The 18028-nt window shown below is 52.7% G+C and overlaps 7 protein-coding genes across 7 annotated transcripts; 5 read left to right on the top strand and 2 right to left on the bottom strand.

The window, feature by feature from the left end:
* Positions 1-1662: 1662 nt before the first annotated feature.
* Z519_09493 (uncharacterized protein) lies at positions 1663-2106 on the top strand (the record flags this gene model as incomplete). The annotated part of the gene is made up of 1 exon (XM_016767215.1): positions 1663-2106. The coding sequence occupies one exon, from the start codon at positions 1663-1665 to the stop codon at positions 2104-2106; it is 444 nt and encodes a 147-aa protein (XP_016616731.1).
* Positions 2107-3730: 1624 nt separating this feature from the next.
* On the bottom strand, positions 3731-4501 carry Z519_09492 (uncharacterized protein; the record flags this gene model as incomplete). The annotated part of the gene is made up of 2 exons (XM_016767214.1): positions 3731-4018; positions 4103-4501. 2 exons carry the CDS (start codon positions 4499-4501, stop codon positions 3731-3733), a joined length of 687 nt encoding a protein of 228 aa, XP_016616730.1.
* An 812-nt stretch (positions 4502-5313) lies between these two features.
* Positions 5314-7301, top strand: Z519_09491 (uncharacterized protein; the record flags this gene model as incomplete). The annotated part of the gene is made up of 2 exons (XM_016767213.1): positions 5314-5480; positions 5537-7301. 2 exons carry the CDS (start codon positions 5314-5316, stop codon positions 7299-7301), a joined length of 1932 nt encoding a protein of 643 aa, XP_016616729.1.
* Positions 7302-8074: 773 nt separating this feature from the next.
* Z519_09490 (uncharacterized protein) lies at positions 8075-8968 on the top strand (the record flags this gene model as incomplete). Its single annotated transcript, XM_016767212.1, has 3 exons — positions 8075-8198; positions 8315-8613; positions 8702-8968. 3 exons carry the CDS (start codon positions 8075-8077, stop codon positions 8966-8968), a joined length of 690 nt encoding a protein of 229 aa, XP_016616728.1.
* A 429-nt stretch (positions 8969-9397) lies between these two features.
* Z519_09489 (uncharacterized protein) lies at positions 9398-11130 on the bottom strand (the record flags this gene model as incomplete). Its single annotated transcript, XM_016767211.1, has 5 exons — positions 9398-9758; positions 9823-10038; positions 10085-10347; positions 10432-10831; positions 10919-11130. The coding sequence occupies 5 exons, from the start codon at positions 11128-11130 to the stop codon at positions 9398-9400; spliced, it is 1452 nt and encodes a 483-aa protein (XP_016616727.1).
* Positions 11131-12442: 1312 nt separating this feature from the next.
* Positions 12443-14509, top strand: Z519_09488 (uncharacterized protein; the record flags this gene model as incomplete). The annotated part of the gene is made up of 6 exons (XM_016767210.1): positions 12443-12536; positions 12615-12824; positions 13026-13220; positions 13291-13983; positions 14037-14160; positions 14215-14509. The coding sequence occupies 6 exons, from the start codon at positions 12443-12445 to the stop codon at positions 14507-14509; spliced, it is 1611 nt and encodes a 536-aa protein (XP_016616726.1).
* Positions 14510-15444: 935 nt separating this feature from the next.
* On the top strand, positions 15445-17939 carry Z519_09487 (uncharacterized protein; the record flags this gene model as incomplete). The annotated part of the gene is made up of 5 exons (XM_016767209.1): positions 15445-15849; positions 15909-16086; positions 16160-16399; positions 16472-17287; positions 17350-17939. The coding sequence occupies 5 exons, from the start codon at positions 15445-15447 to the stop codon at positions 17937-17939; spliced, it is 2229 nt and encodes a 742-aa protein (XP_016616725.1).
* Between the last annotated feature and the right edge of the window lie 89 nt (positions 17940-18028).

Here is an 18028-nt window from a genome sequence, read left to right as displayed (position 1 = left end):
ACTCCGCCACTTACCACAAGAGCACTACCTCATATGAGCCAGTAGCGAGCTTGGGCGAACTTACAAATTCCGTCTCTATTGATCATAGCCGTCCCTGCGTCATTTGTCATAGACAGCTCTCTTCCATCTCTCAATCACTTCGGCCTGGCAATTCTGACCAATCCTTTTGCTGAATTTTGCGGCTGCTAACTCTCAGTGGCGCCCTCCCGCAAACGGAAGCGCGGGTCGACCACGGCCTTTACTTAGGGGTGGCGCAGCGGGTATTACATGTACAAGTATGTTCCATTTCACGAGGCGGCCCCGCGAGTACTTTGGTTGTTCAACGGTCCTTGCCCAATGAACATTAGTGACATCACTGTGGTGCGCGTACCCGCATTCGACCTACGATTGAGACTTCGCGTTTCTTAAACATGTCACGACTTCCATGCTGTGTGCGACCTCGTGGACCCTGCCAGCTCTTTGTATAAACTCAGGAAATGCACTGGCAGACATTTCTGAGCACAGCCTCACGATGCCTTGGTGTCGACCTCGGTGGTTGGCATAGGATAGCATTTAAGAACACGCCCTTGTCGTCAAAGATAATCCTTCAATTTCATGCATCGTTGCCGACGGGCTCACAATGGCCAGAGAGCGTGTTGAACGTTCTCTCTTGCCGCAAAACAAGCGTGAGAACAAGAATATTCTTACCGTCCGGCTGAACCAGGCAACGGGTATTTGACGCGTCTACCAGCTTTCAAGCACAGCCCCTTAGATCTTGCGCACCACGTCATACGACAGCATTCTCCCAAGACGTGCAGGAGGCCCAATATGTGGTGAAATGCGACATGTGAGCATTCTTGGGAACAGGACTGACCTCAAATATGCTGCTCTGTCATATGAATGGGCTCCAAAGATGGTGCCCGACGTCTTATCGAAATCAATGGGGCAGGATTCAACATCCAGGAAAAATTGATTTCGGTTTCTTGAATGCTACGCAGACACTGGCATATGAAACCTTTGGGTGGATGCCATCTGTACCAACCAGGATGACGTGCCAGAGAAAAACCACCAAGTCTAACTCATGAAAGATATCTACGAGAAAGCTTCGAAAGGGATAGCTTAGCTCGGCCTAGGGGGGTTAGTGATACTGGTGATCTCTTCGACTTTCTAACTGGGCTTGCAGAACAAGATCTAGAGTGCACATCTACCAGCAGTCTGCCGCAGCATGTGTCCGAAGCACCAGCGACGGTAAGACGATTCTTCAGTTTCGGCGACAAACATCCACAGGCAGCTATCAACCTGTGCCAAAGGACATAGTGGACAAGAGCATGGATTGTACAAGAAGTCCTCCTGGCTTGTCGTCTCGAGTTGGTCTGTGGCCTAAAGCGGGTCCCCTGGAAGATATGGGCTCGATACATCGACATGATTGGAAACATACCAGAAGATGCAACGGACTGATCGTATTGGCGTTACAGGCCATTCTCGTTGGGGATCAGATATTCTATCGCTTTTACACTTTGTCAACAGCGGCTGGCCAAGACTGACACCGTCACTACGGATGATCTGACTTTGCTCGTGCTGACTTTTGTTGGATCGGATTGCTGCGACATCCATGGTAACGTTTACGCATTCCGTGGGTTGGCTTCAACTGGCCGAGATATTGTGGTCGACTACCAAATGCCGATGGCGGACTTTTTGATCGCCGTGCTCGCAACTACCTCGCGCGGGATTTCAGACAGCGATATTTCCACCCTGTGCAGCAAACTCGGAATGACCTCTGCCCTAATTGCCGATGCCCTGTCTCGTGCTCAGCAGGCACTGGAATACCTACAACGATACAAAACGTCCCGCGACCCCCAAATGCCACTACCCCGTTGGGCCGTCAGGTTGAACAAGAACGGATCTGAATTTCCGATGTCTCGGGAAGTGTCTCTGCAGCTTGATCCGAAGAGGTGGAGCATTGTCAAAGACAGCCCAGGCATCCCGTACAAACTCGTTCCGTATGTTTGCTTTTGTCCGCTATGCGGGATGCAGAACACCGACTTTCAGCAGCGACTGGTCGATTCGCAGAGAGCAGGAGAATTGCAGGCCTACGCACTCCTCGTGGGAGAAAATGGCCAACACTAGACGCACCTGTTCTTGGGGCCCGCCGACGAATATATCGCCACGGGGACTCTAGAAATCCTTGGAGGATCCACTAGATGGTCCGACATGATCATTTTGTACGATCCACCCGTCCAGATCGACCTGGAACGGGGTTTGGTCGTGCTATCGATGCGACAGAGCCGAATGTAGTATGACATCGGATATAGCCTTGGGCCACCGAGCCGTAATGTTTTGGCTGAATTGTGTTAATTGAGGAAGGGGGTAAGGAGTTCTTCTAGGTGCGTGCTCTATAATATTAGGCACTACAAGCCGAAACTATACGGGATAAAGGGTCGGCGTGCACACCAAAAGACCAAGTAAGTCCGTAGGTCAGATCCCCCGTCGGTCGAAACATCAAGGCAACAACAGTATTCATTAGCTATATGAATCCCAAAGTTACCACCTGCATCCTTCACTAGCCTCCTTGACACTGCGACCTTATGACATGACAAATGTCATTGGCAAATCCAGTCTGATCTCTGGCCTCGCAAAGGACATGCACAGAAAGAATAGTCTGGGAATTTAATGCTGTTGGTGATCGCCGTTAGGACCACTGGCTTTCTTTCGAGCAGCTCAGGTTGATGACGAGAAGTGACTTACTCCGCAAGAGGTGCATTTGCAGCCAGGGCCGCAGTTGCAGCTGCTGGGGCCGGAACAAGTGCAGGGACCCATTGTTTGAGATGAGTGTTCTTGTAGTTTGATGTTGAGTGGTTTGATAGTTCTGGTGTGTCTGTTGTCTAATAGAGGTGGGCAGAAGATGGGAGTGAGTCGATGTGAAAGAAATGGGGGAGATGGATACCACCGAAGGAAAGGAAGAGGAGGAGACACCCCCATACTTATACACGAGCGCAGAAGCGAAGTCTGTTGGCCGAGTCGCCCTGCGTTGTTTCTGCGTTTTCCTGCAACCCAATCACAGCACCCACCCTGCATGTGCTTTCTGCGTTGTCCTGAGTCTTGACAAGACAGATCGTCGACGAAAGCGAAGGGCGAAAAGGGAGGCAACCAACCAGCATCAAACGAAAGTCATGGAAAAGTCGGCTCTCGGCTTGGACTTGTACGGCGTAGAGGGAACTGGCGTGGGGTTTGCTTGTGGTGAGGGATCTTTGCGTATTCTACATACTTCCTGTCAGTGGGCAGCGAGCAGGCAGTGGGAGAGTCAGCCGTGTGTCTCTCGTCTGATGGTGGAGACTGCAAGCTGCGCTTCATTGGCCAGAGGTCCGTGTTTCAAGAAGAGGCGGGAACCGAGGGCAAAGGTTTACGCACAATAGGCTCAGGGGGGGCGCTCCTTCCGGACGCACAAAGGGCTCAAGGTAATGAAAGGCTGGGACGACCGAAGTGCTTCGCCGCTCCATCATGCGCACCATGATGGACCACGGTATCAGGGTCCGTGCAATTCTATTGACAAAAAGTCAAGGCAGGCAACGGCAATGAAGGCGACGGTCCGATTGACACGCATAATGCCAATAGTCTCCCGGGGTCCTTGTTCCCCTTGTATCCCACATTCGTTCTCGACTTTTTTGGTTCTTCTATATGTATTCATACATCTTTTCTTAACCCAGGAGTCCGCAATCCTCTGCAACTAACTGGGACAGTTGCCACCGCCTGCTTACAAAAAGAATGGAACAGCCAGACCGGCGGCAGCGACAAGACCTTGGATCAATTGAGGCCCGTTCGTTGGAGCAGCAAGACCAGCTGAGCTGGACGAGGCGGCACCTCCCGAGGCAGTGGCCGAGGCCGATGGGGAGGAAGTGGCCGACATGGTTCCGGCGGCTGAAGATGATGAGCTGGTGTCGAAGTTATTCTGGTTGGTAAGGGTTGCTGTCAAGCCGGTGACATTGGTGCAGCTGGAGCTGACGGTTGAGTTGACGCCGCTGACGAAGTTGACTGCGGCGCACTGCGAGGTTCAATCCAATGTCAGCCCATGCCTTGGCTTGAGCGTTGCGCTGGTCCTCCCCTCCCCTTCTTTGGGCAAGCTTACCTGGTACAAAATACCGTCGGGACCATTCTGGATTACCTGGACTACGCCTTTGTTGCCAGCAAACTCAGCTGGGGCGACCAGCTGCGGCAGACAGAATTGACCCAGGCCAGTCTCTGACACGACGGGGAGCAGATTGGTCCAGTTGAAGGGGGCTTTCTGGTCAAGGGTGACGCGGAAGAGCCAGTCGGCGGCGGGATGGGTGCTCAGCATGGAGACTGGGAAGCCGCCGACGGGGATCGAGTCGTCGGAGCTGTTGAAGGTGACGTCGAAGCCACCACAGGGCGCCGTCGCTTCAGTGCCATCGTCGAAGCCGAGGGAAGTAGGGTATTGCAGGATGAAGTGGGCGGAGGCACAGAGGGACGAGGCGGCCAGCAGAGCGAGATGAGGGAGGAAGTGCATGTTTGTATTGTGGTTTGGAGAGAATGGGCAGTACCTAGGTAGTATGCAAGAAGTGGTAAAGGAAGGGAGCGGCAGGTTTCAATGAAGCTTTTGGTGGCCAAGACGCGAGGCTCTGTTTCTCTCTTGTATCAATCAACTCAGTATCTGCTCCTCAGGCACAAGCTCTCTGTATATTAGTTCTCCGTCCATCGTCGCCTTTAGCTTCAGCTCACATTTTCCTCACTCTTCCTTCAGTGATGGTGTCTTTCACTTCTTTCACACTGCATGGCGCTAGTCGCGGTGAGCAAGTTTCGCAGGTGGGTCCCTCACTACACGAGCATGTTTTCCAGCCAATTACACGCCTGGGCCTGAAGTGCATATCGCCGCCACCTAAACCACGTTCGAGGGACCACCAGCACCACCTGCACCAACACCAGCCAGCACCACTACTCGGATACCACCAGCTTTCTTTATTAGCTACTCTCCATCTCACTCACTTCTGCATCCCGCCATGCGCCAACCTACATACCTATTTGCACAAACGCTGTCCTGCCGTCGGAGGATCGCCGCCTTTTTTTGGCTCACTTCTCCGCCTCTGTGCCGGACGAGCACGTTTCCTATGTTTCGGATCCCCAGGAAGGCATCCCTGTGTCTATTCTTACCATGCACCTGGAACCATGATGACACACGTCAACTAAAACTAATCTTCTACTGACGAACGTCCGACACCTAACTCCTTGATATCTGCGTCCATAATTTCACCCGTTGAGGGGGGATAACTTCCTTGCACACCAACAACCACTATAACCACCACCAAAAAATCAACCGCAAACATGGACATGTCAGGAATGTCCGGGATGGGGGGCATGGACATGTCTAGTGCCGACATGTTCACGCCCACCAATAAAAAGGTGGCGCATCTGTACTGGTATTTGGTGTCGGCAGTCGTGGGCGTCCTCGTTTTTCGGAGAGTGGTGGATTGGCTCAGAGTCGTGTGGAAGTAAGGCAAAACTATATGAACAACCTCTGATTTTGTTACTGACAAGGCCAAAACAGTAAACGAAAATCCCAGCAGCGGCCTGGTCATGTTCCCGGACGACCGCAAAATGCATTCGAGCAACTCTACGACACCACCATCGCTGTCTGCAGGGAGCTGGCCTACCCGCAACTGTGGACATGCACAGGCAGCTTTACCAAATATTTCACCCCTCCGCCTTTAGGGAGATGTCTCCTTCTCCTCACCTATTGGGCTGTCATTCTGACAATGTTATGGTCGGATGTGATCCTGACCCCCTCCTCGCCAAACTACGCTTACAAGTGGGAGATTGTGGGCTTTCGTGCCGCCTGGGTTTCGGTAACCCAACTCCCCTTGATTTACATTTTATCCGGGAAAGCCAACATCATCACCATCTTGACCGGCATCTCGTATGAAAGATTAAATTGGCTGCACCGTTGGGTCAGTCGCACCATTTTCCTGACCGTCATCGTCCACTGGTCTTACTTCTTCACCGAATGGTCCATTGCCGATTTTGTGAGCTTGGAACTGAAATGGATGCCCATGGTCAAATATGGATTTGGCGCTTGGGCGGTGTTGGGCTGGATGGTGATCACCGGATTTGGCTTCTTTCGCAACCTCTCGTACGAACTCTGGTTCCTGCAGCATCTCGCCGCGGCCATGGTCCTGCTGTGGTTGGTTCATTCCCACGTCCCTTCTTATGCACAATACAACGTTTGGTTTGCCATTGGCGTCGTTGTCTTCGACAGGCTTGTGAGGACGGCCATGTCTTTGGTCATCAACTTACACCTCCTTCCTGCCAAAAAGGGCCGCGTTCCGTCCGGCCGGCGCATTGGCTATGAGGCTGAGGTCAAGGCCCTTTCAGGCGAATTTCTGCAGGTTACAGTCCGGAATGTCGCATTGTCGTGGCGGCCTGGTCAGCATGTGTACCTGTCCATTCCCCGCGCGGGAATCGTTGAAGCACATCCCTTTACCATCGCCAGCGTCCCGAAATCAATATCTGGAGAAAACGGGCCGAACAATATTGAACTATATGTGCGAGTGCACAACGGATTCACCAAAAGGCTATACCGACAATGTCAAAATCAGCTGACATCACGGACTTTCCTATCATTCATCAGCGGACCGTGGGGAAATCCTCCTTCTATTGAAAGATTTGAATCAATGGTCTTCGCGGCTACTGGCAACGGCGCGTCTTTTACACTGCCCATCTTTCAGCAAGCCGTCCTAACGACCAATAATTTACGACAAATCTCCTTCATCTGGATTTTCCAGCAAGCAGAGCAGCTCGACTGGTTCAAGGAAGAGTTACTCTCAGCCTGGATGGCAGCCCGACGGCGAAACATCAGAATAAACATATACGCCTTCGTCACCGGAAGCGGACAGTCTCGAAGCGGGTCGCCATCTGAGGGCAACGCCCTGCTCGAGCAAACATTAGAATTAGACCCTTCAAACAGAGAGAAACTGGCCGACGGCGCACCAACGTCGAACAAAACACCAATTCCCATCAAGCTTCCCATGGAGAAGAGAGAAATAGGCAGCGTGAGCGAGAACTCGGTCAGCTCGTCCTCTTCACTGAGTGAGAAGCCCACAATATACATCGGCTACGGTCGTCCGGACTTTGATTCTCTCATCCATCCCGTGGTGGAAGCGGCATGGGGGGAGACGGGAATCCTTGCGTGCGGCGGCACCCACTTCTCGGGGCAACTCAGAAATTATGTTGCAAAACTGTCGGACGAGAGAGCTGTCCACAAAGGAACGGGCGCTCAAGGTATATATCTGTTCTGTGAGACTTATGGATGGTGAAGGCATAGTGACGGTTATGAAGACTATATATCCAAGCATTTCTAGATGAGTTATGAAGCCAGACATGTACTGTGTTTTTGAACTCCATTCCTTGGCCGAGCATTGTCCCCTGTACCGGGTTCATATCTCTCTCCGGAGCGGGCCCTCTGTTCCAGACGTCTCCCTCTTCTCAGTCACTATACATGCGAGGTCATGTCCTATCCCACAGTACCTTAGTTGGACCGTTCCGGCCCACCATGTAGTCCCTTGTCCTCAATGCAAGCCACAGTCTCCACTCCTCGCTCAGCACCAGCATCAAGCACAATATACCACGGTTCGCCCGGTCTACGGAGCCAGCGCCAAGCAATACCAAGACCCGAGGGGAATGCACCGTCCAGATGAGCAAGTTTTATTGTTTGTATCTGTGGCATGTCCTTCGCCAATGAGAAGGCGGCGGAAATTTTGGGCTGGTGTTCGCTTGGATGTCTATCGGAGTGGTGCCTGCTGGACCTAGACTATTTTTTTGCTCTTTCGAACCCAGCGTGGAGCGCTCCTTAGCCACGGGTTCGATGAAAAGGCCTGTCTGATTGGAGAGCGGAGAGGAGCTCTCGGCTCATGGAAGAGGGAGGGAAAAGTACAAAAGGTCCAGAGGGCCGTGAGATGGGAAACTGGAGCTCCCTTGTCCGAGGATTGGTCTTTGCAATTGAACTTCCTCGGTGCGCCTCCTAGGCTAGACACATCCTCGTGGTCGCTCACTCGAGTCTAGACTATTCCCCTCCGCCTACTTTTTCAAGATGAAGCTCTTCATTGTCGCCCTCCTAGCCGTGGCCCAGCTAGCTTCCGCTCACTTCGAGCTCGTATACCCGTACTGGCGAGGCGACTCGTTCCTGCCGCCTGCGTCGCAGTATACTTTCCCATGTAAGTGGCATGAATCAAAGCCACAGGCCCTCCCCTCCCAACCCACGTCTATATGGACTCCCCAAACATCCAAAGCCTTGACCGTATTCAAAACTGATTGTTGTTTCCCGAGACAGGCGCGGGCGTCAACACAACCACCGAATCCAATGCCAACCGCACCCTCTGGCCCCTTGACGGCGGGTCACTGGTGATCGACTTCCACCACCCGTGGACCTACGTCGCTTTCAACCTGGGCTTCGGCTCCGACATCGCCACCTTCAACATCTCGCTCAACCCGATGCTGCTCAATGAGACGGGTAACGGCACCATTTGCATCCCAAAGTGGACGCTCCCTGCGGACCTGGGCGTTGTCGACGGCATGGATGCGTCGCTGCAGGTCATCACGATCGGAGACAGCGGAACGGCATTGTACAACGTACGCCCTCCACCCACCTTATTGCCCTGATTGACAGGCGGTAAATACGTTGCAAGCTTGCTGACATTGCATCGTCTTGGTGTTACAGTGCGCCGATATCAGATTCAGCGCCAACGCAACGATCCTCGCAGGCGCTCAGTGTCAGAACTCGACGGGCGTCGACATTTACCCGCTCGCCCAGCAGCAGGCAAACGGATCGAGTGCGGCACAGGCCACTGCGACCGTCACGGTGACTGCGAGCGCCGGCGGAGCGACGCCCACCAATGCTGCTATGAGGGCGAGCGCGCCGCACATGGCGGGCTTTGCGTGGAGCATGGGACTTGGCCTCGTCGTGGCGTTGGGGTTGGGGTATTAACTGTAGATGGTCCATGAGTGGAGAGCAAGGTGGTGTGGGTGCACTTACACTGGACGATGGAAAGAAAGTAGAGCAGAGAGTCCTTCAGCTGTATGTATCTATGCCAGACCCAGCCACACGAGCTCTTGCAGGCTGCATAGCTACTTCCTGGGCTGAAAAGCGTGTTGAGGACTGGCCAGCCATTAGTAAGGAACGAGAAACTACTTTCAGGTCCTTGTTGTTCCTGGAATATAACCCCAACCGAGGCGGCCGATCGCTTCCTCCTGTCAGAGATACAGATTGCCGGATTATCCACGGAAAGGATGGAGGGGAATATTACCTACAACACGCGGTAAAATCTGGTGGTCCTGGAGGGTTGCACCTCCTTCACCAGATGGTACTTTTAGTCCGTTTGATCAACATCCAAGACCTCAAAACTCCTGACGTTTATTAGAACCGAGTAGGTATCCCTCTCCTGATCTCTGTCACTTGTGCCCGGTGAACGTTGCCCAGCACGGTTCCGTCGACGTCCTCGAAGGTTGCCCACGCGCTGTCCAGGCCGTGCACCACCGCCCACACAGCCACGCCGGGGTTCAAATCGCCCGCGCTGATCGCCAGGGTATCGAGCGCCTGCTCCGGGAAGAAGGTCACGGTGGCTGACGATTCGCCGCCGTTGATGAAGACCTCGAGGATGCTCCGGTCGATCACGCCCTCGACGCGCCACGTGTATGAAGACGCGGAGGAATTGTACGGGCAGCCAGTGGAGAACTTGTCCGTGAAGAACAGGTTATCGAACCCGCGCGTGTTGCCCCTGTCGATGAAAGAAGGCGCTGTCCGGAGCCAAGAAATAGCCTGCGCACACCAACTCGCCGCACCGGGACGACAGGAAGGTGAAGTTTGCGGTACCGCTGATGTTGGCGGTCAGGATATCGGTGATGTTGATCTGGAAGTACAGGGCGCCCGAGGCGAATGAGGAATAGTCCAGGCGGACGCTGCTGTTGCCCACCATGGTTTTTTGAACCAGGGATGAGGTGGTGTTGATCACGAGCGACAAGCTGTACGGCACGGATACCAAATCATAGCCAACCCGGCTGATGTTCTTCAGATAATTGACGCGGGGGAGCGACATGGATGAACGCCAGCCCTCCGAGGGTCCGGTAGGCACCAGCGGCGAGTACTGTCAGTTGCTGGTCCAGGAAATGGATATTTGATCGCGGTCGCCGGGGATGCCGTAGAAGAACTGGCCCGCATAATTGTCCTTGCCGAAAATCGCCAATCCGCGCTGCACCATCCACGGGCGTGAAGATGATGCCGTTGAAGAAGCCCGGGAAGTATTGCGTTATGGAGCCACCGAGGGGCGCGCCGGAATTGATGCTGATGGTGAGCAAGTAGATCGGTTCCTTTTAGCCCTCCATTCGAATTTCGACCAGGTTAGGGCACTCATATTGGTCACCTAGCAGGCCATGATGGGAAAAGTTGGACACACGTTCCCAGTCCTTTAGGTTGGGAGAGGTGAAGAACCCAACGGTGAGAGCCTGCGCATATACGACCCCCATCACCCACTGCTGGGTGGGCGCGTTCCAGATGACCTTGGGGTCGCGGAACTGACTCGAGTTGTCGCTCAGCACCCGGTTACCAGAGTATGGTCGGAAAGTGTATCCACCATCAATGGAATATGAAAGTGCTTGCGTTTGAGACGTGGGAGTGTTGATGGTGTAGACAGCCACCACGCCGTTGTTTTGATGCGGAAAGAACCCCGACAGGTTGTTCACGTCCACCACCGCCGATCCCGAATAGATATTAGAATGCGCGTCGGGAAGGAATATGGCAATTTGCTGGTTAACCCAATGGTACAGGTCGTTGGAGGTTGCATGGGCCCCAGTGCTGATTGTCCGCCACAACGCCGGTCGGATTGTCTTCCACAGTTAGTAAGTGGTCTCTGGAGAGGCCTGGTACGTACATTGGTAGTACAAGTGATACATCCCGTTTGCGTCAATAAACATCCCACTGGGATCGTTCATGAACTCCCGGGGAGGAGAGAAATGGACCTGTGGTCGAAGGGCACCGCTATAGGTTCCCGGTATTGGAACTCCTGTAGGTAGAGACAGCTCTCCATATTTGGAGGATTGGGCGTAGGAAGAGCCAATCAGAGCGGCATATATTATCGAACTTGACGAAACCATGATCGTTGACGCCTGAGGTGAGCATCAGAAACTCAGTACCGAAACGTTGCTTCCTCCTTCCATCACACCATAGAAGTGTAGCCGACTTAAATATGATAGACTGCTAAGGCAATGGTGATATCATCCGAGGCCCTCCCCTAACCTCAATGCACGATTTCAACCTCGTCGGCCCAAAATAATCGATGCGAATTATATCGAATTGCGCACGCGATATATCCAACGAGAGTTTTCGGCGCCAGCCCCTTGTTTCTTACCATGTTGTCGAAGACCCGCACGCAAAATCGGACCGATTGGAAGAAGAAGAAAAGGAAAAAACCGTTTGAAGACGAGCAAGTCGGCTCCTGGACGGTGTTGTCCTTGATCTTCCCAACGTCGCAGAGCAGCATGCTCATCGCCAAATATTGCTGAGGGCACAACATTGATGGAGAGCTGCATGCAAAGCAAGGATGTTCATTAGTGTAAAGCATGAGAGAACGAATTGATTAACAATGTACAGTATTAACGTAGAAGACTAGATGGCAAAGCCTCGTGTGAGGCTGCCAATTTCGGCTTTCGAGGGAGGGGACTCGGAAGTCTATTATTGTTGAAGATGGATTCTGAATGGGATGGTGGTGTCTGGTGCCGGCTATCGTTCAAAAGCCGGAGTTGCGGGGTGGAAGTTGGATCGGGTCAGCATCTGTGAGTGGCTGCCTCGGTGAAATACGGAGAAATGATAGTCCGTCTTGCATGGGCCGCTCTCCACCGGCCCTCACAATTTTACCCCATACCTTGTCCGTAGTTGGTCATCACACCCTGATTGACGGACACCAAGCAGTAAGCTTCTTTGCGATAAGTCTCTGTCTTCTCTGGGTTCCCCGCTTTGGCATTCCCAGGATGAGCTCATTGTGCAACGTTGTCCAACGTCCATCGAACTCTCGATTACATGGTCTACCAACGAGAACACGAGATCGCCTGCTTTGGCGCTGCGAACCTCGTCCCAGGGTATTCACAGCACCAAAGCTAAGACATGAATGGAACAGCGGTGTGTGATCTGTGGAGATGCGAAGATCCTGCTTTATGCAGAATTGGGCATATTTCGCCGACGCTCGGCGTAATACCTAGAAGTCGACTGCTGCTATCAATACGACCTTCGATGTCTCTGGGCTCAACATGTCTGAGACCCATGAACGCACAAAGCAGGTGTATTTATACCCTGAAGACCTGTCGCTTGATCGTCGTTTTCAATATATAGGCTGCGCGTCCTCCGGCGTTCTTGACTGCGCATCTATAATCTATTCAATCTTGCCCAGATCAGCCACATACAAACGACACCATGCCTTTCCTCTTCTCAAAGCCTGCAGACTCCCCAGGCTCGGCCTTGCCAGCTATCGCTATAGGATGTTTTGTTGCCTTTGGCGGTGTTTTGTGTAAGTTGTTCTAATGCCTTGCTCAGAAGATGTATGTACATCCACGGCCTTACTGACGTCCATCTTTAATTGCAACAGTTGGTTATGATACAGGTACCATAGGCGGCATATTGGCCATGAAATACTGGAGAAATCTCTTTTCGACCGGATATGTCAACCCGAAAGATCATTATCCCGATGTGACGGCGAGCCAAACATCGGAGATTGTCTCCATCTTGTCGGCGGGCACTTTCTTCGGTGCTCTGTTCAGTGCTCCAATCGCCGATATCCTAGGTCGTCGACTGGCCAGTAAGTTTCTCTGCCCGTACAAACATGATTTTCATCGCAGATGTGCCTATGCCTGTCGCAGAACGTTCTATAGTTTGCCCAGAAATGTCCCCTGCGTTGAAAATGCTTCGACTGGTTGCCCCTTAGTTCATTGCTCCTATTTTTTTTTTTCTTTCGGTCTCTCCCATAGACCCTGAATCTTGTACTAACAGGGCACTCAAGTGATCTTCAACACTGTCGTGTTTACCTTTGGCGTTATCCTTCAGACTGCTGCCACTGCTATCCCAATGTTCGTCGCCGGCCGTTTCTTCGCCGGCCTGGGTGTTGGGCTCCTAAGCGCCACAATTCCACTGTATCAGTCAGAGACAGCGCCGAAATGGATCAGAGGAGCCATTGTCGGTTGTTATCAATGGGCCAGTGAGTTCCCTTCGTTCGGGTTCATTGCCCTTCTTTCGACGGTCTTCGCCTTACTGACTCGAACCGATAGTCACGATCGGTCTCTTCCTCGCGGCCATTGTCCTTAACGCCACCAAAAACCGCAATGATACCGGGTCCTATCGGATTCCCATCGCTGTCCAGTTCGCGTGGGCCATTATTTTGGTTGTTGGAATGTTGATCCTCCCTGAAACACCACGTTTCTTGATCAAGAAAGGAAATGGTGAGAAGGCTGCGAAGTCTCTCGCCCGTCTCCGAAGGCTTCCAGCGGACCACCCTGCTATCCGTGAGGAGCTCGCCGAGATTATTGCCAACCACGAGTATGAGATGGCCATTGGAACAGCCTCCTACCTCGCCTGCTTCAAGGCGCCTATCAGGAAGCGACTCTTTACTGGCATGGCTCTCCAGGCCCTTCAACAGCTCACGGGTGTCAACTTCATTTTTTACTATGGCACGACTTACTTCACTAGTGCTGGGATACACAACCCTTTCATCATCTCGGTCATCACGGACGTCGTCAACGTCTGCAGTACTGTTCCCGGTCTATGGATGGTCGAGCGTTGGGGGAGACGCCCGCTGCTTCTCTTCGGTGCAATCGGCATGTCGGTTTGTCAACTTATCGTTGCAAGCGTAGGCACTGCCAGACCTGGTGAGCCGGCAGCCAGCAATGCCTTGATCGCCTTCGTCTGCATCTACATTTTCTTCTTCGCCTGTTCATGGGGCCCTTGCGCCTGGGTTGTCACAGGTGCGTTGCTTCATCGAATGAAATGTTTTCGACATCCTACTGACTCCGCCTAGGTGAGATTTTCCCACTGAAGGCCCGAGCGAAGGGCTTGTCCATGACCACAGCCTCAAACTGGCTACTCAACTGGGCCATCGCCTATGCTACACCATACATGGTAAACCCGGGTCCCGGCAATGCGTGAGTGTCTTTCGAGTTACTATGCCAAACGCGGTTTTCTGATCTTTCGAACAGGAATCTCGGATCCAAGGTGTTCTTCGTCTGGGGTGGATTCTGTTGCATTTGCTGCGCATTCGTGTATTTCTTCATCTACGAGACAAAGGGCTTGACTCTCGAGCAAGTCGACGAGCTCTACGCCAAGATCAGCTCCGCTAGAAAGTCACCTGCCTTTGTTCCAACCGTCAGCTTCACCGAAGTAAAGGATATGGGTGCAACGGAGGCGCGTCGGAGCACCTTGGCAGATCTTGAGCAAGCCGCTGTTCGCAGGAAGAGCTCAGCCGGCGTTCATGAGGAGTATGTCAAGGCTTAAGGGCCAAGGCTTGTCAGCTAAGCACGAGCAGTGGGAGGATTCGAGATGTACGAAATGGAGATTCTCAAACTACACATTACACTGGGATGGATAACGCTGGAACTATTGTGAGAACGTCTTCATACGAAGTCCCCTTCTACCGAGCCTTTGCTGTCACTTGGGCCAGTCTTGAGAGAGATTTGGAATTGTTGACGTTGGGCCGGGTCGCCGGTGGCTGACAGTATCTCAGGAGGGTTTACACGACGCGAGTACTTGAAACTTCCAGATATAGTTTTTTGAAAGGAAGCGGTAAGGCTAACTAGCTCCTTGATTACTCTAGAAAATGAGAAGGATATTTATTGAGATTGCGGTGAGGTTGCGCAGAGGACTAGAGTTCTTAATTCCAAAGTCCATGATAGGTGATGCGATGCTGCAGACTTGGAGGGATGGGCGAGTCGTTCATGGCCAAACCCGTGGGCCGTCGCCGCCCGCCACCTCGATACGTAGGACCATCGCGCTCCTTAAGCGGCGGACTTGTCTGTAAAAATAAAGATCGCCACCATCGCATCGCTGTGGATGGAACGGTGAATTCTGCATAATCTTTCCTCCCAGAACACCATCTTCAGCCACTCGGCTGCGGCTGAACTGCGCGAATAATGAATGGCTTCGGGAGGCTTGGAGAAAGCTTGTCGGGTTAGCTTCACGTGTGACAGATCTTGGCTCGTGACTGGGCACGATGCTTATTCCTCGCTAGATGGCAAGAGTCGAAACCCCAGACTCCATCCCGCGCTCGACCGAGGCGAGATTGACGGCTGGTTGATATTATTGGAGAGGCCACGCGTGTTGACGTACCCGACATTGCACAGCCCCGGAGCATCTTACGTACATATTTAGACAACAGGTCTTGCTGCCACACGACCTGTTGCCCCAACACTGTCCCACCGGATATTGCTGGTATGGAGTCAAAGCAAAATAGCAGCAGCTTTGAACAGAAGAAAGCTGGAAATCCTGTTGATCTGGTATATGATGCTTCTGAGAAGACCGCGGATCGGTACTTCTGCTCTCGGTGCGACCAAACAAATGCTTCGGACTCAAAAGACGAACATGAAGATTGGCACTTGGCAAAGGACCTCCAGGAACAAGAACAATGTGGCGCTATAGCCGCAGCAAGTACGGTTCACACTTCTGTTCACGCCTCGCAGCTGAACGTCAAGCAAACTGGCGACGGGAAACGTGATCAACCTCCAGCTTACGCGCCGCCGTCATATCCACCGCCCAGGAATGCAGCGAGCCGGACTAGATCTATTCGTCGCCATACTAATCAAGTCATCGAAGCAGGCAAAGTTCGTGCCAGAGATGAAGTGGGTTTTTATTTCCGCTCAATGTGACAGTGGCAGACACCAAACTGACGTTCCGGCAGCAACAAATGCAGAATGCACTGCTGAATGTCCAGCTGCAGTATGGGATCTACAACAGTGAGATTGAGCCCGAACACGAGACGGAATATTACTGCAGTTGTCCTATCCACAACTACCAGAGGATGAAATGGAGTCGATATGGAGTACAGGAAATGTGGTCGAAGGCAGTCATGTATCCAGGTTAACATTGCCGTTTGACATTCCTTGTGCCCTGTTTGACTTGGCTGACACGTTTCTTTCTCCGCCTTTATAGGAGAGAGGGCCTACAACGACTATTATCAAAACGCAGGCATATTTAACAGGAACCCCTACCGATTCCGCGTCGTGTCGCCATACGGCTACTACGCCCAATCTAACTGGGGAGTGTCAAGACCGCAGCCAAAATACCACGCCCAGTCAATCCACCAGACGATTGCGCTCAACAATCGCCTGAACGCTGAGGCGCAAGCAAACATTGACGCCGCCGAGCCCAAGGTCGATATCTGGAATGAGGGTGCCCTTGAGGCCGCAATGTCCCAGTTGAGGATCATGACGGCCAATGATAAGAAGCGATCCGTCAAGGCAGGCGACGAGAAAGATTCGAATGATACGCGACAGGAAGGAGCCTCTTCTTCTGCGAATGGAAGTGCGGCCAAGCCTGCCAAAATATCGAGGCTTGCTAGTTTCAGGCAATCCTTTGGCATCAAATCTTCGGAAGAGAGAGCAGCTGCGAAGACAGAGAAGATGGTGTACCAAGGCCGTGAGCTACGGGACGCAATCCTGGCAGAGGAGGAAGGCAGGTGGCCCGATGAGCAATGGCGCCATATTGTGGCAGTATATCAGGAGAAGGTTGGGATGACCAGGAAGATTGCGGACCTCCGTGCTCGCCATCCCATTCAGTATCTTCACCTGCTCAGAGCTGGTTACTTTGAGCCTATTCCAGTGGCTTGGGCCAACCAAGCCTCTAATCCGCTGAAATTTAGCATCGAGGCTGCCGCCGGATGGCGAGGAATTACCCCTGCCTGGCGAGGGTACGAGGATACCGCCGAGGAACGGCTCTACTGGGTCTTGAACCACAGAGAAGGCAGTGTTGGAATGAGAATGAAGCCGGACTTTATTTCGGAAATGAACATGGCACGTGCCAGAATGGCCACAGCAGTTGAACCGCCTCCCGAGTACTACTCCGCCACCGACACCTGCCACCTCCAACATACTTCTGTTGGCTACTCCAAGCAGGTCATGCCCACGCCCTTTGTGGCTTACGATCGACCGGAAGAACCGACAGACGACACGATGATTCTGTTGGATGTTTCTGGATCCATGGATTTTGACCCGGTGCGACCGAACTACGACCAGTATCTCATCACCGGCTACTCCAGATCCACGCAGCCAAAGAACAAAGGTAAATGCCCCAAGCCACCAGGGGCCGTGGGTTTTGTCCATAATGCTGAATGTGCAATACAGATGTTGCCAAAGCAATCATCCGACGCTTCACCGATGCCATGGCAAACCACGACCACCAGTTCCGCGGCTATGATCTGACGACTTTCTCCAGTTCCGCCTACTACATTGGCACCGTTAACCACCAGAATCTTGATGCGATGTGGCACAGGGTCAAGCTTGGAGGCGGAACACGCGTCATGACCGGCTGGCAGAAGGTCAAAGAATTGCATTTCCAGAAGCATTCCGAGTCTGCCACACATCATCCGGTGTACGGATGGCAAGCCGGGCCAGAAACGCCCATGCTACGCTTGCTTCTTCTACTTGACGGCGAAGCCACCGACATGGACGAGTTCGAACTGGATCTTCTGGGTCTTTCGTGGGCTCACGTCACCATTTTCCTCATTGGCGTGGACGGGTGTCCGCATCACCATCGCCATGCTAACGAATTGCAACGCATCAGCGACGTCAACCACCATGTCTCCTTCGTCGATGCGCAAGGCAACACGCCGGAGAGATTTGTTACCCACGAGCTGCTCAAGAGGCATTTGGGCTATGAGATTTCGATGGCTGAGTTTGAGCAGATGGAGGAGTTGCCGAAATATACGGCATAATTTTGCTTTAGCAGAAAACGCCCGGCAGCAATATATGCCATTCATGTGCTGACTGGTCTTTTCAAATCAAACAGTAACAGGCATTGTCT

This window comes from Cladophialophora bantiana (genome assembly GCF_000835475.1).
Source record: "Cladophialophora bantiana CBS 173.52 unplaced genomic scaffold supercont1.15, whole genome shotgun sequence".
Lineage (NCBI taxonomy): Eukaryota > Fungi > Ascomycota > Eurotiomycetes > Chaetothyriales > Herpotrichiellaceae > Cladophialophora > Cladophialophora bantiana.
Note: the sequence above shows the minus strand (reverse complement) of the source record. Positions and strands in the feature narration are given on the sequence as shown.